The sequence below is a fragment of the Panicum hallii genome, chromosome 1, assembly GCF_002211085.1.
Source record: "Panicum hallii strain FIL2 chromosome 1, PHallii_v3.1, whole genome shotgun sequence".
Classification (NCBI taxonomy): Eukaryota; Viridiplantae; Streptophyta; class Magnoliopsida; order Poales; family Poaceae; genus Panicum; species Panicum hallii.
This window is the reverse complement of record NC_038042.1, coordinates 14,101,446-14,129,030: the sequence shown is the minus strand read 5'-3', so window position 1 is coordinate 14,129,030 and position 27,585 is coordinate 14,101,446. Positions and strand designations below refer to the sequence as shown.

The window sequence follows — 27,585 nt, the reverse complement described above, 5'->3', positions numbered from 1 at the left end:
GGACTAATATATACTTTCAATTATTTTCTTTTCAAATAGACATCTGGTGCTTGCACATTGCCTTCATGGCTGTCACATTGCCTTCATGGTTCACTTTGATAGTTAATTCAGAGTATTTTGATAGTTCCAGCTACTCTGGTGCTATGCTTCCTCCAATCACAATCAGTTCCAGCTACTCTGGTTCTCTGGCAGCATCTGCAATTACGTGGCAAGATTCAGAGAATAGCTTCCTAAGAGTAGGATTACAAACACGTGATCTCAAGCTTTTGTCCAGGTTGTAAACTTTGGGTCGGATGCTGTTAGCCTCACAATCTCCACAACTGGACTTCAGGCTAGTGTTAATGCTCTGGGATCAACCACCACTGTTCTCACATCCGGGAATGTTATGGATGAAAATTCTTTCAGTAACCAAAACAAGGTAATTTTTGCCCCTTGCTTTCGCTTGCTTTTGTCTGAAAATGACCATATGTCTCGATGCATGTTTGCGCTCTGTTTTCGGCTGTCCTATGGCCCATCTGAATCCAAAGCCTGTTTGTAACTATTGTGCAGGTTGCGCCGGTGAAGAGCGAGCTGAGCAATGCCGCAGAGCAGATGCAGGTCACGCTGGCTCCTCACTCCTTCAGTACGTTCGATCTCGCGCTGGCGCAGTCCAAGCTTGTTGCGGAGATGTGAAGCGGCCAGCGGTCGAGCGGCTGCCTTGGAGCAACGAAGATCGAACGCGCAGATGGATGGCGCTAGCTTCGGGAGCGGCGGCCTGCGGACGTCGGGAGCGGCGGCCTGCGAACGGAGGGATGCGGCTTCAGGCCCTGGAGCGGCGGCGGCCTGGGCGCCCTCGCATCGAACGGAGGGAGCGGCGGCCTGTGAACGGAGGGATCGCTGCTGCTAGTTCGGATCGGATCGATGGGATTGGCTCGGCTCGTGAAGGCCCCCGATCGGCTCTGGGCCAATACGGTTTGCAGATCAGTCCGGATGGTGGGAGGGTTCATCTGCAAAACAGCCTAATGACGTTGGATTGAGATCTGATGGCGGTGATTAGATGATTGCATGATTGCATTTATGCTGTGTTTGCATAGCAGTCGCTGCCTTGAAGGAGACGGGTAGCGGAAATTAGTTTTGCGGTGAGCAGTTCTGGAAGCTTGGTTGGCCGGCCAAACAGCTAGGAGAGGAACAGACGAGACATGCTGAAAGGAGATGAACCAGTAAAAAGCAGTAGATGTACTGGTTTGGGCAATGGGCGCACTCGTCAAACAACTTAAAGACCTGCATGCTACATGGATTCAGTTATCACGTTACAAGGAAAAAGTGAAAGACCCAAGGGAAAGAAAATAACTGAGTGGAATAAGGCTTTATTAAAGAAGTTGATTTGCAAAGAAGAATAAATTAGGAGATCCAGAAATAAATGTAGAATTGCTTGGTCCAATATTGAAAGGATTCCGGCTGCACAAAGGTATAATAATTTGATCAAGATTTTGATTTGGATGAACGAAAACGTAATGGTGGATTGAACGAAAATCTAATCATATTTTTTTCCAAAACAATTTGAGATTCATTTTTCATCCAAAATATTATGCACTCAGCATGAATGCAACATCCCTCAACAGATCGATTTAAAATTTTAGAAAACAAATTTCATTTTTTTCTATCTAAATTGATAACAAACTAATTAAAGGCTGGATTAATTTTAGAAATATTATAAAACAGTTATTTTATTTAATGTTATTTATTCACAACCCAAGATAGAAATTTTGGGGTGTGACACATGTGATGCTCAATGTTTAAAGTATCTTCCCAATAAAAGATGCAACTATTATTTATGGCTAGAACACACATTCATGTAAATGCCTCTAACGCTACCATGTGTTTCCATCACTGAAGGACACCCGAGAAAGTACAAAGGTTCGGTAATATCCATCTCTGTTATGGTATACGCTGGGCAAAAGATCAACACAACCAACTCATATGCCTACTGAATAAAACATGTCAGCAAACTTAAAGAATTTTGAAAGCTAATAAAGGTGCCATCACCAGATGCTTAGAAATTCCTTCACCCTACAATCCATATTCTCAACGCAGAAGCCATCAGCAAAGATGCTGTCGATAAACTTGTCTTCATGTCTTGTTACTATTTTACAATCTTGCACCTTAGTATAATAAGACATACAAAAGTAATAAGAAATAGTGTATACATCTCTGGACAATATAGTTATTACTTTTCAAGTTTCTGATGGCAGGTCAGCCATGAAGATATATATCACAAATGGTCATAGAAAATATGGTGGCTTTGGCCTTGAGTTATTTCCCCATTTGGCATATAACTATCTTAGCACAACAAAATGGAAAATAAAAATACAAAAAATATAGGTAGTTATATAAAAACACAGTGATCGCACCCTTTTTCAGCTTTAAGAAGCGATTGAATTATCAAGAATATGAATTGTAAATAAGCTGAATGGCTTCTGTTTCTAATAATATCAGTTACTCATGTTCTTATAGCAAGCTACCTCTACTTTCAAGCATGACGAGTTGTTTGCTATTGCAAGATGACAATAGGCTAATCATTCCGTATATCCTCATTTCAAATTTCAGCATTTAACCAACAAATACCAGCATGTTCAGGCAAACTAGTGGACTATCAGCTCCACATACAAGGATTATCAGTTCATTGAATTGTGTCATCTAGATGACCAAAATGGAAAGTGGTGATAAATGCTGCGGTTCCATAGATTAGTGCTTTCTAATAAACAGGATGACTTCAGACATCAACCTGTTATGACAATGTAATGGTTAGTGTTCGAACTTCAAAGTACATAACCATTAAAACATGGATTTATTAGTTCACGAGAGAACATTTATTCATGCAAAATACCTAATAGTTTGTTCAATTGATCTCTAAACAAATAAAGTTTCAAAAATACACAAACTTCTTGTCTGAGATTGTATTCAAGACATTCATCTCAAACTTGTGACTTGTTACATAGAAACAAACATTATGGTCAAGTTACAGCAGTGAAAACAATGCCTGGAAACCAGGGGTTAATATTTCATCAATTTGAACAAGAACAGTATGTCTCATTTGAGATTATTAAACCTGGAACATTTAAGGAATTTCAGTCGAGAAACAATTTTAACAACTTTTCATACCTGAAACTTACTGCACTTATTAGCTCGCTTGAAGAGGCATGTAAAATGCAGCATAGTTAAAGGTTGTCACATTTCAATATTCAAACTCCAACCTGCTCCTTTCGTGCCCACTTTGCTTTTGGGTACTTGTGGAGCTATTATGAAGAAATTAGCAGGGCAGTGACTGAAAAATAATGGTAGCATCGACTGTTGAAATGGTGAATGAGATGGCTGCTAGGCCTAGATAGGATCCAAAAAGTTGGCCCAGGGCCCAGCAAGGATGGACTAGTAAGAAAGAAACTAATAACATATCTGGAAAATACACTGATTAGTTTTACCATTTTTGTTTCATTGACTTTATGATAAATCTAAGGTACTCTACCATTTTTTAATAGATCTACATGACAGAATTACAATGTATGGCACTTTATAATCAATGATTGAACGATAGTGTTATAGCCATAATCTGACCGGGCCGGAAGTGGGCCATGGAGCAAGATGGGTTTGGAAGGCAGTTACGGTAAACTTGCGAATCGGACCCTGTGCAGGTGATTGAGGCCAGAAAGGCCGTGTAATCTAGGTATAAGCAGTTAAAATTCGTGTCGTGTTTGGTTAGGGTTAGTTAAAGAGGATAAGTCTACGGACTATAAATATGTACCACGAATAAACAAAAAAAAGGAATCATTCATCAACAATTCACGGCGCATCGCCTCCCCTGTTCTAGGGTTTTCATCGGGTAAGTGCCATGCGACCCCGATCACGTTCTGCGTGATCGGGGTAGCATTACCCTTGCTCGTTCGTTTCATGTGTTGCTCGTTCTGAAGCCTTGTAGATGGCGAGTGGCATTAGTTATCATAATGCGCATTGAGTAGCGTTTTTCTTCGTGTACCTGATCATGTTTTGTTCGTTGCTCTTGTGCGCTTCGCAATTATCGCGTTCGATCACGGATGCGATAGGTGTGGCTTGCTTCGTTTTTATTAATAGATCCAATCTGTTATAGCTAGTTTCTATCTTTTAGAGATTTAGCTTGATATGTGCATGATTAGGCCTTGTAAACGAGTTGAAAGTTCCGGCTGTAGGTTTAGTATCGGATCATAGCTTGAGCAGAGGTCTCTCTAGGAATCGGCTCTTCAGTTGTGTTTTTAGGATCTCTATTTAGGTTGTTTGTTCCGATGCTTTTGCATATTTGTTAGGCTCAATCACGTGTAGCATGTTCCGATCATGCGGTGAGGGCTTAGTTATCGTAGATTGGATTAGAATTGATATTTATTGAAGCAGGTTTATTTCATTATCAAATATATACATATTGCCTGTCCCAGAGATCCGATCCGGTATTGATGCAATCGGCTCTTCATAGCTGATACCGGGGAGGAGTAATGAGCCGATCACGGCTCGGACTAACCGTTACAAATGTCTGTGCTTACAGGAATTTAGTACATTACACCTTCCTGATCAGGTGCAGGATCAGGTGGCACGCCTAGCGACTCCAAGCCAGGGTGTACGCCAGATCGCTGGGCCGTTGACCGAGGGACCGGGGCCCACCAGCCGTTCCGGAAGCCTCCCGGCTCCTCGTGTTGCCTGTCGTTGCTCGCCGGTGGGTTTTGGCAGACAACACATTCTGGCACGCCCAGTGGGACAGTTTTCATCGACTTCGTCATCACCATCTTCATCGATTTCGTCATCACTATCTTCATCAACTTCGTCATCATCGTCGACTTCGTCAATTGCTGACGGCAGAATGGCAAGAGATGACCCAATCACTTATGAGGAGCTCTCTGCCGAGCACAAACAAAGATATGACGAAATCAAAGCTCAATTTGAAGCTGACCTCATCGGCTCTTTTGAAAGGACTCGTAACCATGGTGTTAGGTGGAGAGGGTTTTCACCTGAAGGTGCTCTTGATGGAGTAGATCTGTCTACCCCTTCCGAAGATCGTACCAGAGCTTTGCGGCAGGAGGTAAATTATGCGGTGGCTCATTCATTGCACCGGCATTCTGAAAGTTTGGTCAACGCTTTTGAGCGTGTAGCTTTGCGAGTGGTCCAAGAAATTATGAAGCATCAGCATTCTCCAACTGGGCCCACTCTGGGAAGTCATAAAGGAGAACTGTCATTCCAAACCAGACCTCCGTGGCCTTATGTGCTCGCAGCTGCAGAATCACATGGCGCTCCAGCTTATGTGGTTTATAAAGTGGGAGGTGACCCCATGGATCACCAGTTCTTCAGCGAGCCACCCAAGGAAATCCCACATGGTTACGTGTGTGCATACATACCGGACAGCAATAACCCGGTACATGCTACGCAGAAGGTAGTTGGAGGGGTCTCTGGAGCCGATGCGGACAAGCAAGCGTGGCTAGCAACTTATGCTACCGGGCCGAGTCACGACAGTATGCACTCGGCCCCTGGGTCACATACAGAAGAGCAAATCAGCGCCATTCTGAGGGATCAGTTTGGCATATTACCAAAGAGGAGAGCGATCGGCTATACTAAGCCGTATCCAAGTGATTATGATTTAATCCCATTGCCACCCAAGTATCGGCTCCCCGAGTTTACCAAATTCTGTGGGGCAGAAGGTTCTAGTTCCATCGAACATGTGAGCCGATATTTGGCACAATCGGGTATGATTTCCGTATCGGATCCATTGCGAGTTAGGTTCTTCTCGCAATCGCTCACAGGACCAGCCTTTGGATGGTATACATCATTTGGTCCTGACTCAATCCGTACTTGGAAGCAGCTGGAAGAACAATTCCATATTCAGTATCATTCAGAAGCTGTGGAGGCAGGAATTGCCGATTTGGCGCAGCTCCGACAGAAGCGTGGAGAGACCGTAACAGAGTTCGTTCGACGCTTCAGGGAGATGAAGAACAGATGCTATTCAACACGGATCTCAGAAAAAGAAGCTGTTGAATTGGCATCATTGGATTATTGAAGCCGATCAGAGATCTGGTTTTTCAATTGGAATTCAATTCTTTGGCGCATCTAGTCCAGAAGTTGACAACGCACGAGCAGCATCATCCTGAGCTATACCAAGAGAAATTTAAGCGTCAAGTAGCCATAGCTGATACAGAAGAAGCCGATGACTCCGGGGAAGAGCTAGAAGTATCAGTTGCAGAATGGGCTCGCGGCGCAAATCCTGTACCTTGCAAGTGGGTAAAGCAAACTGGGCCTGCAAAGGGGTTTGACTTTGATGTGGGTAAAGTCAAACAAATTTTCGACTTATTACTAAAAGAAAAGCAGTTGAAGTTTCCAGAAGGATACAAACCTCCCACGGTGCAGGAGTTAAAAGGCAGATCATATTGTAAATGGCATGATTCCTTTACCCACAGCATGAGTGATTGCAAAGAGCTCCGTCGGCAAATCCAGTCGGCTATCGAACAGGGCCGATTGATCCTGGGCCAGACCGCCATGAAAGTAGACACTCAGCCTTTCCCTGGTGTGAATATGGTAGAAAACTATGACCGGTCTGCTAGGCGACAGCTGGACTTCGCGCTCGGCATCAACATGGCAGGGGTGGCATCACGTCACCAGGTCAAAAACAAAGAGGCTGATCCCAACGATCAGCCCCAAAAAGAGAAAAAAGGATACGTCACAGAAGAACAAGTAAGATACGTAAGGAATCAACGGCCAACTTCTTCTGATCTTCTCAGGAAATATGAATACCAGTACCAGCAGCGCCTCCAGCAGGAATCTGAGGAAGAAGAATATGAGCATCGCACTGGAAAGCACTTGAGGAAGCATGAAGACACCCGCGATCATTGGTACTGTCCCTTCTTCAGGTACTGTTGGAATTCCGGTATAACTCGGCTACCTACTATCAGGGATTGCCCGGAGTGTAGATCTGTAAAACCAGATGCAAGGGATTCAGTTTTCAGAGGCTAGGACCTGCTCCAACCCGGCAAGATTGGGATCGGTCATCACGAAGGGGGGATGAGAAGGAAGATAGGTATCATCGTCCTCGCTGGTGCCCGGACGGACTTAATCGTTCCCAAAAGCGCAGGGTTCAGCGGCTACGTAGCTTGGAAGAAGCCGAGGCCAGGTACATCGAGACCTTGAGAAAAATGCGACCGGATCTGGCGGAACAAGTCCATTATGTGCAGGAGAAGGAGTCGCGCACTTCAAGAAAGGAATGGCAGCCCAAGTCGACAAAAGCCGATAAGAAGGTATCGGCTGATGCACACATGGTTTTTCTACTTCCTGCAGAATTCCATGCTCGGACCTGCGAAGAGCCATCGGTAGCCCAGCTTGATTTGGGACCACGGCCGGTGATATTCGAGAAGCCGCAAGCCAAGAATTACAAGAACTTGAAAGCTTTGTATCTTAAAGGGTATATTAATGGTCAGCCCGTTAATAAAATGTTGGTGGACACGGGTGCGGCAGTCAACATCATGCCATACTCGGTTCTGCGTCGTTTGGGCGGACCACCGGAGACCTGATCAAGACTAATGTCATGCTAAGTGATTTTAATGGGCAGACTTCAGAAGCTCAGGGCGTCCTCAGTGTGGATCTCACCATTGGAAACAAGACCGTCCCGACTTCGTTCTTTGTCGTCAACAGCAAAAGTACCTACAATGTTTTACTTGGCAGGGATTGGATTCACACCAACTATTGCATCCCCTCTACAATGCATCAATGTTTGATCCAGTGGGATGGAGACGAAGTGGAAGTGGTCCAAGCAGACGACTCGATTGAAATTTCGCATGCTGCTATGAGCATCTGGGATGCGGAAGATCAAGAGCCGATTTCAGGGATTAGCTTAGAAGGGTGTGATCGCATTGAGGCTACAAAAAATGGAGTACGGATGGTCTTATCCACTAGCCTTACAGAATAGAAGAGTTGCATGAAATAAATCATTACAGCGTACTCATGGAGGCCGATTCCTGCAACCGGCCCCAAAAAATTGAATTTTTGATGATAAGTGTTTTACATAGTTGTTATGGGATGGCCAGCGCCGGCAGCCGGCCTTATTCTTTTCATAAGAACTTGGAAAGTAATGGGATGTGTGGATCAGCCGATCTTAACGATCGGCCGGAATTCTTTTTACTATCTCCTTTTCCCATCTACAGTATTGATCTAACAGAAGATGGGAAGTTAGGATATGGTTTCACGTCGGCTGATGAACTTGAAGAAATAGATATTGGTCCTGGGGATAAGCCACGACCAACGTTCATTAGTAAGAAGTTGCATCCATCCTTGCGAGAGCCGATGATAACTTTATTAAGGGAATATTCCGATTGCTTCGCTTGGGATTATACAGAGATGCCTGGGCTTGATAGGAGCATAGTAGAGCATTGGCTCCCTCTCAAAAGTGGATTTCGACCATTCCAACAGCGAATACGTCAGATGAAAGCCGACGTCTTGGTCGAAGTGAAAAAAGAAATAGAGAAAATGATAGAAGCCGGATTTATCAGGGCTTGCAGGTATGCCGAATGGATCTCAAGTGTTGTACCCGTGCCGAAAAAGGATGGCCGGTGGCGAGTTTGCGTGGATTTCAGAGATCTCAATAGGGCCACTCCGAAGGATGAATATCCGATGCCTGTCGCAGAAATATTGATTAATGCGGCTGCCGGTCACAAAATTTTGAGTTTCATGGATGGCAACGCTGGTTATAATCAGATTTTCATGGCCCCTGAAGATATACACAAAACCGCATTCAGAGTACCCGGAGCGGTGGGTCTGTTCGAGTATGTGGTTATGACCTTCGGTTTGAAAAATGCTGGTGCTACGTATCAGCGTGCCATGAACCACATCTTCCATGATTTAATCGGCAATCTGGTGGAAACTTACATTGATGACATTGTAGTGAAGTCAGCATCGGTTGAAGGGCATCTGGGTGATTTACGACGAGTTCTAGAACGAACTAGAAAGTTCGGGCTCAGGATGAACCCAAAGAAGTGTGCCTTTGGTGTGTCAGCCGGGCAGTTTCTGGGTTTTTTGGTTCATGAAAGAGGAATAGAGATTGTCCTAAAAAGTCAGGAAGCCGTACGAAATATGGTGCCACCCACTACCAAGAAGGAGCTCCAGCAACTTATTGGCAAGATTAACTTCGTCAGGAGGTTTATTTCTAATCTATCTGGGCGGATTGAACCCTTTATGGAGTTAGTGAAGATCAAAACCAATGAAGAATTCCGCTGGGGGGCAGAACAACAACGGGCATTCGAAGAAATTAAAGAATATTTGTCGAGACCACCTGTGTTGGTGCCACCACAACAAGATAGGCCACAGCAACACCTCTATTGCTTCAGTGGTAGTATAATTATGTGACGGCAAGGAGAGGGTGGTATTTTATCTCAGCAGGAGGATGTTGGACGCAGAAACAAGGTACCCCGATATGGAGAAACTTTGTCTTTGTTTATTTTTTACATGCACCAAGCTTCGCCATATCCTGCTGTCGGCTGAGGTAATCATCATTTGCAAATCGGATGTTATAAAGCATATGCTATCGGCTCCTGTGTTGAAAGGCCGATTGGGAAAATGGATGTTCGCATTATCAGAGTTCGACATCCGATATCTACCCGCGAAAGCAGTTAAAGGGCAGGCGTTGGTGGATCTCATTGCCGAGAGGGTTAATACCAACATAGCAGCGCTTTCTGTACGAGCCTGGGCTATGTACTTCGACAGATCAGTTTGTGGAGATGGATGTGGAATCGGCATCTTACTGGTATCGCCTCGGGGGGCAACGTATTCTTTCTCGATCAAATTACCTGCTACTTGTACTAATAACCTTGCAGAGTACGAGGCGGTGCATAAAGGTATGGAATTGCTTCTGGAGGCCGGAGCCGAAGCTGTAGAAGTCTTCGGGGACTCAAAATTGGTAATCTCCCAACTCACAGAAGAATACAGGTGTGAAAGTAAGCTATTATTTCCGTTGTGGGTGCAATGCCAGGAACTAATAGCCCAGTTCAGGTATATAAATTTTTACTGGATACCTAGAGCTCGGAATGCAGAGGCCAGTGACCTAGCGCAGTTGGCTTCAGGATACAAAACCGATGGGTCAAATCATCAGGTGTACCTACTAGACCAGAGAGATTGGAGAGCCGATATCTTCAATTACTTGAAGGATTCGGCTCGGGGGGCACCCAAGAGGATACGGTACAAAGTCATGAGGTACGTCCTGATAGGGGATGATATGTTCTACAGGACCTTGGAGGGGTTGTTGCTTAAGTGTTTGGGCCGGTCGAATCCAATCGGCTCTTGCATGAAGTTCATGAAGGGACGTGTGGGACTCATCAGTCGGCTCACAAGATGAACTGTCTAATTAGGCGATCAGGGTACTACTGGCCCACCATGCTAGAAGATTGTTTTAAGTATTATAAAGGGTGTCAAGCATGTCAGAGGTTCGGAAAGATCCAGATGGTACCAGCGTCCGTGATGAACCCCATTATTAAACCATGGCCGTTCAGAGGCTGGGGCATGGATATGATCGGCAAAATTAATCCTCCATCTAGCAAGGGTCGTCAGTTCATTTTAGCTATCACAGATTATTTCACCAAATGGGTAGAAGCGGTTCCAATGAAATCGGTGGCATCTAGAGATGTTATTCAGTTCGTCAAGGAACACGTCATTCACAGATTTGGGATCCCACAGACCATTACAACAGATGGTGGTTCGGTTTTTATTTCAGAAGAATTCAAGAAGTTTGCTGCTGATATGGGTATCAAGCTGATTAGATCGTCTCCATATTATGCTCAGGCAAATGGCCAGGCCGAAGCGTCCAATCAGAGCCTTATCAAGTTGATCAAGAGACAGATTGATGAATATCCTAGACGCTGGCACGAGGTCCTGTCAGAAGCACTGTGGGCATACCGTATATCCTGTCATGGGGCGACAAAGACTTCCCCTTATCACCTTGTCTACGGGCAGGAAGCCGTGTTACCATGGGAAGTTACGGCCGGGTCAAGGCGTATAGAATTCCAGAATGACTTATCTGCTGAGGAATATGCTACACTGATGAGTGACAATGTGGAGGACCTCACGGAACTCAGGCTGTGGTCGCTAGAGAAGATCAAGGAGAATAAGGCTAAGGTAGCTCGTGCATACAATAAAAAGGTCAAACCGAAAGAATTCCAAGTAGGAGACCTGGTCTGGGAAGCAGTATTACCATTGGGAACTAAGGACGCGGCATACGGCAAGTGGTCCCCAAACTGGCACGGGCCATACAGGGTTGACCAGGTCCTACCTGGGAATGCATACATGCTTGAAGAATTGGATGGCGTCAAGTTTCCAATGGCGGTTAACGGCCAACATCTTAAGAAATACTTCCCATGTATGTGGGCCGACGAACAGTAAAGCCGATGGCACCCATCAGTCAATAAGCCGATGTGACCAGTGTGCTAAGAAAGCCGACACGGGCCAAGCCGATGGCGTCTAGGCAAGACAAGAAATAAAAAGGGAGGCCGATGAGTATGATCGGCTCATACGTTAACAAAAGGCACTAGAACAGCCGGTGTAAACCATCGACTTTAGGAGTTTTTCGGTAGCAACCAATCACCACAAGTTATTAGTTAGCCGATGCATAACCATCGACTCCAGGGTTACGACATGAAAATATAGAGTTCATCTTGGACAGGCTTTCTGGAGGAAATCATCGATGGCAGCAATAGCATCAAGACGGATGCGGTCAACTTCAGCAATCACTGCTTCGTCCTCTTCATCCGCCCCCGGCACCACTTGTTTGCTCAGGCCGCTCAGCTCGGCCAAGTCTGCTTTTAGCTCGGCGGTCAAGGTCACCGCCTCCCGCTTGGAACCCGCAATAAGATCCTTCTCTTCCTGAATGCGCTGCTTGGTGGCCCGGACTTTAGCCTCGAGGTCTTCTAGTTCTCTCTCTCCAGGAGATGAAGCCGCTGGGCAGAGGCAGATGTGTCAACCTTGGCGTCTAGTGCGGCTTTCTTCTTGTTGACCGACTGGCACATCTCGGCGACGATAGTCCTTAGGAGCGATTGGGAACGCCGAGTCTCAATCTTATGACGAGCCTCTGCCACTTTTGCTCGGAAAGAACGAAGGTACCTGGCCGGCAAAAGCTTGACCTGAAGGCTCACAGGGAGCTGGGAGTTGACCTCATCAAGGATCTGCTTCACCGCGCTGGAATCCTGAATCAGGGCGTCGATCGGACCCGATAGAAGATCCTTCATGCGGAGGAGTTGATTGGCAGTGCTAGTCAGGTCCAGGGGAGAGTCATTGGCTTCCAATATGGCCGACCCGATTGAGGCAGGATCGAACGCGAGGAGCTCTGAAAGATCCAGGTTCTGGAGGAAAAGAGGGTGAGCAAGGCACTGCGGAAGAAGACCAAAATAATTACAAAGAATAAGGCATACCTGTCCCGAGAGGGAGGTGGCGATAGCCGATGAAGGAACAATCGGCTCCTGGGAGCGCACCCCTTCCGAAGGATGAATGGTGACGGTAGAGGCCAGATGGGCCACGCCTCCAGAGGAAGAAGCGACAGCCGACGAGTTAGCGGTCGGCTCTGCTGGAGCGACAGCCGATGAGATAGCGGTCGGCTCTGCTGGATGTGCCTCTCATGCAGGCAGATCGGCGGTAGCTGAGGCGGTGGATGGTCCCTCCAGACAAGGGCCAACAAGGGACGCGGTCACGACCGGCTCCTGCGGACCTGGCAAAGCAGCTGGGACGTCAGCCGATGCAGAAGGACCCTCCAGGATTGCCGCACCAGGATCACGGAGAGTGATCAAAGCCTTGACAGGCGCGTCCACATCCTCTGGCACCTCGGAAGATGAGCCCTTCTAGCATGGGGGCTCATCCCCGCTGGAGACATCCACGACGGCAGGCTGCAGGGGGAGAGAGTATAATTAAGGAAGACATGAACAGAAGTCCGATTACGAAGACAGGAGGAAGGGTCGGACCTGGTTAGCAGCTGGAATCTCTGGATTAGGGGAAGATGGTGCAGGCTCCTTCCGAACTTTTCTGACCAGAACCTTCCTCGTCTTAGCGCGAGCTCGGGGGGCAACGGCTTCAGAGGATCGCTTCCGCTTGGGGGTCAGCTTGACAGTGCTCGGCTGAATCTGCATTACGCTTTTTGAAGGAGGAGGTGCATTCTTGCCGAAGAGAGCCACAGGGGCAACTGGCAAGAAACAAAAGGGCGATCCATCATCGTTCATCGGCTCTGGGCCATCTTCCTGCTGCAGAAACGAAAGACAAAATCAGAAAGGGTTCAATAAGGTCAAAAGTGAAACATTAGTCGAGAAGCAATACCTCTCCAGCGGGAATTTCATATTCGGGATGAACCTGCTGCAGCATCGCACCCAGAGCTCTTCGGAAAACGTGGGTTTTCCACATCGACCACCACCCCTCAAAATCGACAGCCGAAGAAGTAAAGATAAAATTGGCAGGAACAGATAGGGGAAGGTCTGTAAACAGACTGTAGCACCTCTGGGTGGTCAAGGCATCAGGGAGGTCCACCCTATTTGACGTCAAGAAGTGAAGAAGAAAATGGGGAGGCACCTGCCCAAGACCAAACTGCCGGGCTGCTACGACCGGCTGGTAAAACTCATAACCGGGCTTAAGGATCCGATTAGAGGTACTCATGCCAACTGGGAGAAGGCAGGGCCGAACCATGATTGAATACAGGCGCCTAGTATCAGCGTCATGGGCAAGATCGGCCAGCCGGAACATAGCCGGGTTCTCGAAAAGTTCAGAATCGGCATATGGGAGGAAGTTTGGGTTATCTAGGCCTTTGTAAAAAACTCTAAACCAGCAAGAAGCAGCCGGGGGATTCAATTTCCTGCCGGGGAGACTATATAAGGCCTGCCCAAAACTGGTGCACCTGATCTGTCTCCCACTCAGATCAGGGAAGGAATTGCCGACCAAGGAAGGGAAATTGGGGATGGAACTTTGGAAATAAAGGTGAGCCCACAACTGGATGAACCACCACGGACCACCAGTTCGGAGTTTCTTCTGTAAAAGAAGGCTCGAAGTCATCAGATGAAGGTATCTGTAAAGTTCCCCAAGAAATAGTTTACCAAGGCCAACGGGGTGACCCTTGGCCAGCTCGTAAGCCAGAGAGAGGTAATTCTTGGTTGGGGCAAGGGAAGGGCTACAGAAGAGGAAATGTTCAAGCCACAGATTTAGAAAGGACGTGTGCTCCTTCTTTGATACAGGACCCTTGCTTTTCTGGTGTTGGTTCAAGTATGTACTCCAATTAGTACATTCTGCTTTGGAAGACAGTTTGAAGGGGACTACAGAGAGCCTGTAAGCAGAAGGGCAGGCTGATGATATGTCTAAGCCGGTGATCATCATAACATCTGGCAGCGTTGGCGTCATCGGACCATGCCCAAAAAGAAAACAATTCAAGGCATCGGACCAGAAGTAGCCGATGGTCTTCAGAAAGTTTTCATCTTTCTCAAGAGGAGAAAGGGACAGAGACAGAGCATCGGCTATCCCGATGGATTCCCATAGGGGCTGGTAGGCATCCGCTACTCTGTTATACCAAACTGTCCAACCTTCAGGAGGATTGGGCCAAGCGCGGAGGCTATCTGACCAAGACTCTAGGTCTATGTCCTGACTCACGAAAGGGATCCGATTGGCTTCGGATGAAATCAGATCTATGGGCTTCTCGTAGGAACGAGGCCCGAGGCAGAAAGAACTGGGGGAAGAAGGGTGTGGCAAGAAGATATCGGAAGCCTGAAAAACCCCGAGAAAACAAGATTCCCGAGGAGAGAGTCACTTAACCGCGCAGTAAATTTTACGGATGCTGCATTAAATTAATGAGGGTCGAAGTTTACCTTCAGACCGAAGACGGCGGCGGCGGTGTTCGAAGACTCCGCCATCGAGAGTCCTGAATCGAGACCTTGGAGAGTGGATCTAGGGTTGGCGGCGCAAGATCGAATGTGCGTCTCAAGGATCAGGGAGGATCTTGCGGCTAGGGTTTGTGAGCAAAAGAAGTTTGGAGTTAGCCTGGATTCCAGAATCTCCAGAGATCTGTTTTGGATTGGAGGTCCGGCAGAGGGTAAAGTAAATTGAAAAGTTATTTCGGATCCGGATCGGTATATTCTAAGGCCGATGCATTGCCATCGGCTCTTGAGCAGATTGTTATGCGCAAGAAAGCTACTAATACAAAAGAGGATTTTATTCACAGCAAGGCAGCGAGTACAAAAGAGAAGCTAACTGCTCCTTGAAATAGCCTAATGGTGACACTACGGCCTACCACCAGTACACGCCAGCGGTCTTGCGGCGCTTGGTCGGCGGAGCAACACTAGCACCACCATCATCGCTGCTGCTGTTATTGCTGTCATCATCCTCGCCGTTGTTGCTGGTGAAGCCGTCATCATCTTCGGTTTCTTTGGTGTCGTCGGAAGTTTCATCCGATGACCCGCCAAAAAGGAAGGTACCTGCCATCGGATCTTCCTCGGAGGAGAAGGAATCGGCTCTTTCTTCTGAGGAGGAGAAGTCCTCCCCCCAAGATGCATCATCTTCAGCTTCCTCCAGCTCGGCTCCGAGGAGGAGTGCGAGATCCTCACCATCAGTCAGGGATTCATCATCCTCTGACTGGGAACGGAAGTCCCATTCCTCTGCATCCCAATGCAGGGGGGCACGGGCTTCATAAGCAGCAATCGGATCGTATTCTGGAGTGGGCTCTCGGGAAGACTCAGATTCATAAGAAATGACAGAGGAGGCAGAAGAAGAAGAGGCCATGGCAAAAGAAGAGAAGAAGCATAATCGACAATGGCTGTGAGAAAAAAGATGATTGGGGAAGACGCCGGGGGAAAGTTTATAAAGGTAAAACAGAGGGGTGAAGTGAAATCGGCACCATGACGGTTCTCTAGGAAACTGATACAGAGCAGTCACATCCATTGGAAGTCGAAAGGGCGTGGCTGTACGGATCGGAAGCCCAAGGGTTGAGGCGATTTTAAAATAGGTGATTTCGGAATTACCATTACCGAAACCAGGGGGGCATGTGTTATCGCCATAATCTGACCGGGCCGGAAGTGGGCCATGGAGCAAGATGGGTTTGGAAGGCAGTTACGGTAAACTTGCGAATCGGACCCTGTGCAGGTGATTGAGGCCAGAAAGGCCGTGTAATCTAGGTATAAGCAGTTAAGATTCGTGTCGTGTTTGGTTAGGGTTAGTTAAAGAGGATAAGTCTACGGACTATAAATATGTACCACGAATAAATAAAAAAAGGAATCATTCATCAACAATTCACGGCGCATCGCCTCCCCTGTTCTAGGGTTTTCATCGGGTAAGTGCCATGCGACCCCGATCACGTTCTGCATGATCAGGGTAGCATTACCCTTGCTCGTTCGTTTCATGTGTTGCTCGTTCTGAAGCCTTGTAGATGGCGAGTGGCATTAGTTATCATAATGCGCATTGAGTAGCGTTTTTCTTCGTGTACCTGATCATGTTTTGTTCGTTGCTCTTGTGCGCTTCGCAATTATCGCATTCGATCACGGATGCGATAGGTGTGGCTTGCTTCGTTTTTATTAATAGATCCAATCTGTTATAGCTAGTTTCTATCTTTTAGAGATTTAGCTCGATATGTGCATGATTAGGCCTTGCAAACGAGTTGAAAGTTCCGGCTGTAGGTTTAGTATCGGATCGTAGCTTGAGCAGAGGTCTCTCTAGGAATCGGCTCTTCAGTTGTGTTTTTAGGATCTCTGTTTAGGTTGTTTCTGTTTAGGTTGTTTGTTCCGATGCTTTTGCGTATTTGTTAGGCTCAATCACGTGTAGGATGTTCCGATCATGCGGTGAGGGCTTAGTTATCGTAGATTGGATTAGAATTGATATTTATTGAAGCAGGTTTATTTCATTATCAAATATATACATATTGCCTGTCCCAGAGATCCGATCCGGTATTGATGCAATCGGCTCTTCATAGCCGATACCGGGGAGGAGTAATGAGCCGAGCATGGCTCGGACTAACCGTTACAAATGTCTGTGCTTACAGAAATTTAGTATATCACACCTTCAAGATCAGGTGCAGGATCAGGTGGCACGTCTAGCGACTCCAAGCCAATGTGTGCGCCAGATCGCTGGGCCGTTGACCGAGGGACCAAGGCCCACCAGCCGTCCCGGAAGCCTCCCGGCTCCTCGTGTTGCCTGTCGTTGCTCGCTGGTGGGTTTTGGCTCCCGGCTCCTCGTATTGCCTGTCGTTGCTCGCCGGTAGGTTTTAGCCGACAACAGATAGCCATGAAGATGTATACATTGTGACAGACCATGCAAAAATATTTTATTCCTTTAATTTTCTCGTTTTGCTATATAGGCACCTATTGTAGAATTTTGGTGCAAAAAGGAGCATAGGTGCATTCTTTTGCTATGTAGGCATCTTATCATTGAATCTTTCCTTTAATTGTATTTAGCCTTATAAATGAGAACTACTGATGCATGAACCTTGTGGACTTATTAACTAGTTTATGCATAAAGCATACAAAACATTGATTGTTGTGCTAAAGGATAACGGTAACATGATTTAAATTTCTTTGATAACAGGCTACTAACAGGAGATGACAGTATAACGATCATTTCATTTATCCAAACCATACAAATATTAGCGTGTTCAAGTACTGAAATGTGACATTGATTTCAAGATCAAAATAAATTACCCGTGTATCAGCTATAGGACACAAATAGAAACTCTTAATGGCAAAAGTTGAAACACAATGGATCAATTAATGCATATATGAAGCTGGCTGTGGAGCAGGAAAAAAAGTAGCGCCATTAAAACATTTTTAGCACATAGGGTACTAATTGTCAATGCTACTTTAATTAGATGGAGACAGATAGTCTTAACATATAACAGTCTTCATCCATCTAAATTCCATCACGACAGGAAAAGGACATCATGAACCCATAGCTTGAAAAGAATCCCATCCCGTTCACTGAAGACAAACCTTGAAGGATCACTGATCATGATCATTTCCACCATTCAGCACTGGGAAGGTGGGAGGCCAAGGCATCATAAATGGATAGACCCCATACAAGAAACCATGGGCTGGATTCGCCTCATATACCTCCTCCACTGTCCTGCTTGATATATGCATGTAGAAGAGTGTATTTTGTATCCGCAAGAGCACAAAGTCAGCATTGTCCCCAGCTGCAGCCACACGAACAACATCAGGTAGCGAACTCCAAGTGAGCTCTGCAAGGTGACCAAATGCCTGCGGCAGAAAAATTGTATCTATTAGCTTCCAAGTACCGATGCTGCTGTGATCCGTTCTGTGGAGCCAAACAGAAATCTGAAATCCCTTCAAGTGGATGAGGAAAAATCCTGAGCCCTTGGCACAGGACAGTCCAATGCTTTCAAGATACTCGTACTGCACTCCGTCTGGGAGTTCAATACAGAAAGAGCTCGTGGAGGGCAAATCAAACCCAATAATGTGATGCGGCAAACATATCATGTAGAGTTTGCCATTGGCAAGCAGCGCATGGTGCTCGCATCCCCTCAACGATCCTGGTATTGGTATATCTATCATGCCTGAGTAGCGGCCTTCACCCCAGACTCCTGCTTGTAAGTCGGATAGGTGCACCCATGCTTGCCGCTCAGTGCACATCACTGTCACGGAAGTGCACGACACGCTGTCATCACTGCTCTCATGGAACAAGAAGTCACTGAAGTAGAGAAGGATGGTGTAAGCTTCGGCCGGGATCGGAGGCCCTGGAAGGTTGTCAGTGCCCCGCTCAGGGTGCAGCGGGCTGCGCACGACGTATTTGCCGTCGACGAAGACGAGGAGACGGCCGTTGCGGCAGTCCCACACGGATCCGGCTTCTTCGCCCAAATCGAAGCTGCCACGGCGGACGACGGCGGCGAGCTCCGGGCCCCGCGCCAGCGGCACGAAGCGCAGGCGCTGCGCTTGGCCGGTGTTGACGTAGACGCCGAGGAGGCGGGGCGGGTTCCGCGCGCGGAATCGGCGGAGGAAGGTGGGGTCGGAGGCGCATCGGAGCCAGCGCCTGGAGACGGCGGCGGCGCGAACGAGGGCTGTGGGGAGGTCGAGGCGGAGGAGGATCTCGCGGAGGAGGTCGTCGTTGTCAAGCACCGACGCGGCCGCGGCCGCGGATGCAGCCGCCGCCGTTTCGGGGGCGGGCTCTGAGCTCTCCCTATGGGCTTCCATTGGAACCACGACCGCGGATTCGGCCGGATTTCGGGGAGGAGCCGCACCGGCGAGGAGGATCCGACGAGAGTTTGGGTCTGGCTGAGAGGTCGGGCGGAGGAGAGGAAAATGAGCGGAAGGGAAGAACACTCGCTTCCTGGACGAGTGGACGGCCACCGGACCTCCCCCGGCTTCTCAATGAACAGGGGCCGCTTTCAACCGTTCTTTTACGATGCGTTTGGATCCTTAGAAATGAATTTTTGATTCTAGTAATCAGATTCCAATTCAATTTCCAATCAGAAATAAATCTCATACTGCCTATATCGCATAACATAGTTACTTTTAAACTTTTTCATTTAAATTTTTTAAGACAGACTAAGAACGAATAGTAAAAGTCTATATTAACTTATTTATTAACTTATTTAGTTAACATGCATTAATTAAGAGAATAATTTTAATTAAAAGAATAATATGACTTTCTTGCATGTCATAATTAATTTGCATGCAAGAATGGGTATTCTAGAGCAACTCCAACAAACTAGGTAAAAATTCTAGCTAAACTAAGAGGTAAAAAACTATGTAAAAAATAAAAAGCTTTCCAAACGGTGGGGAACCAACAGCCTCTCCAAATCTTGACTCTCCCTGCTCAAATACACATCCATGTTATAACTTTTGTTACTCACTCTCTTTCTACCCTACTCACACGTGTGGGCCCTAGACCCACAGCACCGGCCAATCACAGGTTGCCGGCCACCGGCAGCAGGTACAGCGGCGGCTACTAGCGAGGCTGGCACCCCCACAACGAGGAAGCCCGCGCGAATGTAGCTACGTGGTCGCCGGCGGTGGGTGAGCGTCGGAGAGGGGCGACGCCTTAGCGAAAGGCAGTGACGGCCATGTCCAGGGCATGGAGCTCGCCGGCGGCGCGCTGTGTGGAGGGCGGATGCGAGGCGGAGGCTGGGGGAGGTCGGCGTGGTTGTGGTGGTGCTCGAGCCGCAGGAAATCGACCTACGGGGCTTCGACGCGGGCGAATCGACCGGTGGCGCGGGACCTTCATGCGACGTCAATGGTGAGCTGACCATCACTAGCAGCTCCACCGGTGGGATCCATGGCGCTGCTGCTTAGTGACGGCGGGAGGGCAACAATGGGAGGATGACGTCCGTGTCCATGGCGCTGCTGCCCGGCGACGGCGGGAGGGCGACGGCGGGAAGACGATGGCGGGAGGGCGAGCGTGAGGGAGGGAGCGCGACATGCGGGAAGGCGTTGGCGAGATGGCGAGTGACGTTGGTTCGTGAAAAGTGCCATGCGAGGGGAGTGCTTTGACGAGCCGGATACAGAGGCCGTTAAATCACAAATTTCAGGGATTTTTTCAAATTATACCTACCAACTGAATTTTACAGAGGCTCTTGGAAATGCTCTTAGACATAGCATAAAAATCCACTTGGAAACTTTAAAGTAGCTATATTATGAGATAAAATTTAAATGCTAAAACTAGCTATATTTTGAGACACAGTAGAATGTAATTCAATTTCAATATTTTTGTTTGAATAACATGGAATTATTTTCCATGAATTAAATTACATATCCTGTTTAGTTGACTAAACATGAAATCATCTTGAGAGCTAAATAAATAATATAATCTAGATAAAAATAACTACACAAATACCAAATGCATCTCTCTCACACACACCAATACAATCTCTCTCCTCTCTCTCACACACACGCACACACCTTTCAGAATCTCTCCTCTCTCTTCACACACACACTCCTGCGCATATCAGGTATACACAGCAAGTACAATACATATTCCACTACAAGAAATAGCTTATTTTCGTCGGTCAGAAACCGTCGAAAATAAACAGAAAGCTATCGAAAATACATATATTCGTCGGCCGGCCGACGAAAATAGGCCGACGGAATAAAATTGACGAAGATGAACGCATTTTCGTCGGCAACCGACGAAAATACATTTCTTTTCGTCGGCCAGCACAGCCGACGAAAAAGATACAGTTTATTTCGTCGGTCTCGAAGACCGACGAAAATAATAGTAGTTAGTTTCATCGGCTTCCCTAGCCGACGAAAATACGAGATACGCTCCAGCATTTTCGTCGACCCCCTTACCGACGAAAATACTGAGGGTCTGCTAAAAAACAGCTGTTGCATAATAGTAATAGTTTTTCAGAATTACAAATAGCAGTTAATTAATATAAAAATAGTCATCCATAAGCACAACATTCATACATCATCACACAATCATGAAATACATCCCATAAGTGCAATCATGAAATCCATAGTCTAAATGATATATATACGTCAACCAACCCAAAAGCACAAATCAATGAGGGGTAATATTATGTCCGCTGCCACCGTCACTTCCAGAAATGTTGTGTGCTGTCGATGGTGGTGTAGACGGGCTGCCAGAAACTCCTCGAGGATGACTACTCATCGAACCCTAATTATAGAAAAGTTAAATGTATATAGTACATATATATAAGAAAATTTGAGCATCGCTAGTTACGAAAGAATTACCACTTGTGGAGATGGTAGATGTATGTATGGTACAAAACTCGACGGTGGTGGAGGAGGCGAAGGAAGAGGTGGCAAATTAAATTGTGATTCAAGGGTAACCGGTAATATTTTCTAAAAATCGATAATAGATCAAGTATCTTATAGCAACGAAAAGTGCACAACGACTTGAAAAATATCAAACTTGCATAGTACCTGAAGCTGTCGTTGTTGAGCGAAAAAACCTTGCATGTACTCATGTTGTTGCCTTGCCCACTCCTCTTGCCTCTGCATCGCCTCTCTATGCTGCCTTATCTCCTCCTGCAGTCGACTTTCCCTTTCGTAGCCCCGAGAACTCCGAGAGGACTGAGAAGACCTTGCCTCACTCAAAGCACCACTTGTATCAATAACGCCATTCAACATGCTGAACCTGCCATGCTTCTTCCCTCCCCCGCTTGAGTATAAAGCACCGACATCCATATCACTCCTCCTCCAATCTTACTCCTCCCCATGACGTACCACCATTTCATCACCATATCTCATCTACCATTCAAGTAAGCAATATTAAGACAATATTCGAAACATTGCTTAATTGAAATCAAATTGTTTTACTAACCAGAGTCCGTGTGGCATTCTCACTGCAAAGCAACTCTATTTGTGTAGGATCTGCGCTGTGGTGGCCTCGAGTGTATGTCTCAATATAGCTTGGGGCCACCCCACTTTGTGCCTCCTGCCAAAGAAGAAATTGTGATATTGCAAGCAAGTACATAATAATCAAATTAAAATAATAAACACCTACCATTCGATGAGCCAAACGAAGGTGTCCATCGCCCCATATCGTTGTGTAACTCATGGTCCTGCTTGACGATTAGCTCTCTTCATCTTGAATTTTTTCACAAAACTGGGTGAAGCCCAATAAGCACAAAGTGCTCGCCAAGCATCTGGACACTTTATCAACCAAGACAAACCGCTAATATCAACTTGAAGATACTCATCCTCTTAGAGATATATCTCAGAAGCGCACAATTTCTTGTTCATGTCTTGCTGCTTTATTTTCTTGTAGTATAAGCAAACACACTGTATACGAGCATTGGACATCATGTCCCTAACTACCTTCATCGCTGCCTTGTCAAACACAGAACGAGCCCTTACGAAAGACAACTCTTTGACTCCTGGACGGGTGATCATGAGACAAGAACCGACAGTGATAATAAAAAAAGCAGAATTTGCTACCATATTTCAAACGAAAAGCATCTGTATCACCCATGCATACCGAACAACATAGACGACCGTGCATGCTTCATCCCAAGAACATTCCATATGCAGGGAAATCATAAATAGACCAACGAAATGCTACTCGCATATTGAAGTATTCCTTCCTACTGCTATCATATGTCCTAACTCCATTCTACAAGTCATGCAGCTCATCAATCAATGGTTGCATGAACATGTTCAAATGCTTACCGGAATTGTCAAGCCCTGGTATAATGACAGTCAAGAACACATACTCATCCGTCATGCATAATGATGGTGGAAGATTGTATGGAATTGTAATCACTGGCCAACATGAGTATGGGGCAGTATTTGAGTTAAAGGGAGTGAAGCCATCAGTGGCCAACCCAACATGCACATTCCGGGGGTCTCTTGCAAAACTTGGATCATAATGATCGAGAGCCTTCCAAACCGTACCATCAGATGGATGACTCATGCATCCTGTATTATTACAAATTCTCTCTTTATGTCATCTCATATGTTTTGCAGTCTTCTGAGATAGGTACAACTGTTGAAGCCTTGGTTTCAAAGGTAGCTACCATAACACCTTAATGGGCACACTTGTTATCTGCACACTTCCATCTTTGTTCACCACCTTCTTGTATCTGCACATTTTACAAAACGAACGGTACTTGAGATTTTTATTTTTCTTCCAAAATAACATGCAATTGTTCTCACACACATGGATTTTCTAATACAGCATCCGTAAACAAGCTAACAACTTCTTTGAGTAGTAAAAGTCTTTCGGAAACTTGTGAGGTTTCGGAAGCATGTCCAATATTAAGTCAACAAGATCATTGTAACAACTTACTGAAAAGTTGTACTTCGACTTAATAGCCATTAACCGTGTCACAGCAGCAAGCTTTGATAAAGTAGTGACCCCATGTAATGGTTCTTTTGATGACGCAAGCAGATCAAAATATTCCGGGACCTCAACAGCATTCTCAACCTATTCGACAAAATCATCCATCATTGCATCCATCCTATCTTCATTTTTCTCAAAGCTATCAACTAAATTGTACACCTCCTGCTCCTATGACTCCCCATGCTCGTACCACCTCTCATAATTCGGCATGAAACCAGACTTGCAGAGGTGACGCTCCATATCAATCTTGACTTGACGAGAATAATTCTAACACTTGTTACATGGACACTTTGCCAAACCACCGCCAGGAGACAAGAAAAATACATGATCAACAAAAGCTTGTGTGTTGACCATCCACTCTCGCGTAGGCATTCTGTTACTTCTCCAACCATCATACATCCAACTTCGATCATCTTTCATTTCTGAAACTAGCTACTTCATTAACGAAAGTGAGAAATGTTACTTCCTTAATGATACTAAGCAAACAAAAATTATCAAGCATATGTAACATAAATCTTTTTAAATATCATTAATGCTATATATTTTCTAAGAAATGAATCAGAAATCTTATAACAATCATAAATTATCTACGAACAGAATCACAAATATAGTTACAATAACACCAACCATATTTCTAATAGGATTAACCAAAAGACAACTACAATCAACAGGTTAATACCTGAGCTCGAATAGGGGAGGGCCGAGAGGAGCGAATCGGCGGTGGCTCGGGCGTGTGGGTGGCGGCAGCACGGGGGGCGGGGGGGTAGCACGGGCAGGGGGGCGGCCGCGCGTAGGGGCGGGGGTGTGCGGCGTGGGGACGGCTGGGCACGGGGGCGGAGGCGCAGGGGCGGCCGTGCGCCCGGGGGGGGGGTGGCAGTGCATGGGGGCGGCAGCGCACGGGGGCGGCGGCGGCGTGCGGGGCGGGGGAAGACTCGGGCGGGGCAGCGAAACAAAGAAAACGTGAGCTCGCAGAACACTTAGGGTAACTGCATTTTCATCGGCTCGAATGATGCCGACGAAATTAGATTTATTTTCGTCGGCCTAGGTTAAGCCGACGAAAATATGACCTTAGTTTCATCGGCCCTAACCAGGACAACGAAAATAAGTCTAATTTCGTCAGCTTGGGTAAGCCGACGAACTAATTTATTTATTTTCGTCGGCTTGCCGTGGACCGACGAAAATAAATGTGGCCGACAAAATTGAGCTGTTTTGGTGTAGTGTTCCCCTCTGTCTGCATATGTTTGATATACACTGTAAGCATAACACATATTCCCTTAAAATGACAACAAACATGATCCATCTAAAAACAAGAATGGCAATATGTTCAGCCACACTTCACATGTTTGGAATTCAGCCATCAATGCCCACCCACTTATTATTATAAAAATAATTATTATTTATGTTCAGTGCCCAACCATTAATTTACATAATTTATAGATAGAAAATTAGACTTTTTGGTCCTCATATGAAATATCTTCAATTCTTTAGCTGCTTCAGGGAGCCATCTTTTTCTCATCATCATTGGTAGTATCAAACAATTCCAACAAAGTGTCTTCATCTAACCCCTCCACCTCCTTCAGTGTGTTGAGAATTTCTTTAGATGTTGGATCATCATTGCAGAGGAAGAAAAGATCTAAAAGATTGTTGTTGGACAAAAGTTGTTTTGAGTTTTGAATTTGGGAGAAAACAGGGGTTAAAGCTCAGCCAAGATTCGAAATTCAAACTCACAAAACAGGGGTTTGACCAGATTTTGACTACAGTTTTGAAGCACTAAACAAAGCCTTCACTCAAAAATGAAACCATACCACATTGAAGTACAAATATTGGACTACAAGTTTTACATCAGGAAAAGTTTAGTATTTAGGCAAAATAATTTATTGACATGGCTCAAAGATAGATAAAATTTCAGCCTAAACACTTATAAACATTGGTTTCTAAAATATTGGTTAAACATGTAATTAGCAAGAATGGCATACACATAATTAATTTTGAATGCATGCCATGATTGACGCTCATGACAATGTTTATGACCATGATAACTGCCTAATGGAAAGAGTTAACACCGGAGCTGTTACAACCCTTCCCCAGTCATGTCTTTTCTTTTAATTGCAATGCATCATGAGCACTCATACATCATGTCATTGCACCGCTGTTCTAACGCTTGCATTGCACCCTTTTCAATCGTCTAGATGCAGCAAACTACGTAATCTACGAGTTGGTTGCTGATCCGGTCCAAGAGCAGCAAGAAGAAACACCGGTTCAACAAGCTCTAATCTCTAGAAGAAATTGCTAACCCCGCTGACCTGCAAGGAAAGCCTCAGAGCATAACCCCTAACTTGAAAACTATGCGATGTTTTATTTATTTATGTACTGTGCATTTTACATTCCTAGGTGTTATTTGGAAACCTAGTATGCATGATTCTCTCTAGGTACCTGTGAGTCCTTACTAGTATGCATAGGTTGTTAGAAATACTTTGCTAATTAGAAACTCGATAAAAGTTGAGTGATTTTCTGTCACTCGCGAGATATAGGATCTTGTTATCAATGGCAAGAGTAATTGGTAATGTTCACTTGATGAGAATTGGAGACCGAACGTTGAGTATAGTGTTGGTCATGTTGTTGTAATATTTTTTAGATGGCCTCATCTATGTCAGTTAAGGTTCATTCGTTGTTAACAATGTTGGTCTAGTATCGGTTGTTAAAATGATGGCAGGTGTTGTAGTCGCCCTCGGGTTCACCAGGATCGCGTGGGTTCGCTGTGTGGAGCTCCTCACCCGGGTTTTGGTAGGCGTGGTTGTTGGGGTGACGATGGGAAAAATTGCCATGTGTGGCTTGATATGGCGTGCACGTGTCATGTGATTAGGTATCCTTTGCAAGGTTGTTAATTCGGTCTGCTTCACCAGACTTCTCGATTATGAATATAGCTTGATCATTTTGCTGCATTGTAGAGTAATAATGAGAATGAATGAGGAATTGTGTTTATATCTAATAATTACTGTTTAATCATTGTTTCTCCACATTGTAAGTTTACTTATGTTGCAAATCTAGAGAATAATTGTTGTAACTTTAATCATAGCTAAAATATTGAAAGTAAGGATCTATTTTAGTTGTTTTTTGGCAAAACAAACCCAGCATCCAAAAGCCTTGCATGTTTAGGAGTCGGCTAAGTATAGTCCATATTCAGGTAAGTCTTGAGAGTATTAGTATACTTAGGGTTGTTGTTCTAACCCAAAACTTCAGGTTCCTACGGACTTTGAGGAGATCTATGCATCTTGGGCTGGTCATCCTCTTCATCCTGGTTGGACCGTTGAGTGGGTCTCACCTTCTCCTTGAAGTTTGGGCAGGTTGGCAACGCATCGGTGGGCAAGATTTGAAGCTCGCCTTGTATGGTCGATTCACGTAGTTATCGTTGTTTCAATTTGAACTCTTGTTTTGTATGTTAAATTTTTTTAAACTGTGTTTCAAACTTAATTGAAAGACTCTGTGTATTAATTTAATTTGTGAACCTCTGTATGCTTGTATCATCTGTGATCGTCTTTGTGCGAGACTTCTAGTGTACATTTCTATCCATGACTATAGTAGTTGAATCAGGATTTACCCGACAGAATATCAAGATTGTACCGTTTTAAGTGCATATGGACCGGATTAATTCTAAAGATAATGGTCAGTGCACTTAAGCCGGTTTAATTTAGCCGGTTTTACCACAGCTGGTATCACAGCCGACCCTTGCGGTTACACGGGCGTGTGCGTGCTAGGGACACGGACATATGTGGACCCTGCGTGGTCACACGGCAT

At 45.7% G+C, this 27,585-nt stretch overlaps 1 protein-coding gene across 3 annotated transcripts; it reads right to left on the bottom strand.

Moving 5' to 3' along the window:
- Window positions 1–1,835: 1,835 nt before the first annotated feature.
- Window positions 1,836–19,328, bottom strand: LOC112877916. Of its 3 annotated transcripts, XR_003225600.1 has the most exons (3): window positions 17,955–19,328; window positions 3,142–3,304; window positions 1,836–2,141 (listed from the first exon to the last, which is right to left on the bottom strand). XR_003225600.1 is itself a non-coding variant. In XM_025942291.1 (2 exons), the coding sequence occupies exon 1, from the start codon at window positions 19,170–19,172 to the stop codon at window positions 17,964–17,966; it is 1,209 nt and encodes a 402-aa protein (XP_025798076.1). In that variant the 5' UTR covers window positions 19,173–19,328; the 3' UTR covers window positions 1,836–3,304; window positions 17,955–17,963. The 3 variants fall into 3 exon arrangements, 2 of the variants coding, with proteins under 2 accessions (XP_025798076.1, XP_025798088.1); XM_025942291.1 differs by having other exon boundaries at window positions 1,836–3,304; XM_025942303.1 differs by lacking the exons at window positions 1,836–2,141; window positions 3,142–3,304 and adding an exon at window positions 17,193–17,210.
- Window positions 19,329–27,585: the final 8,257 nt, after the last annotated feature.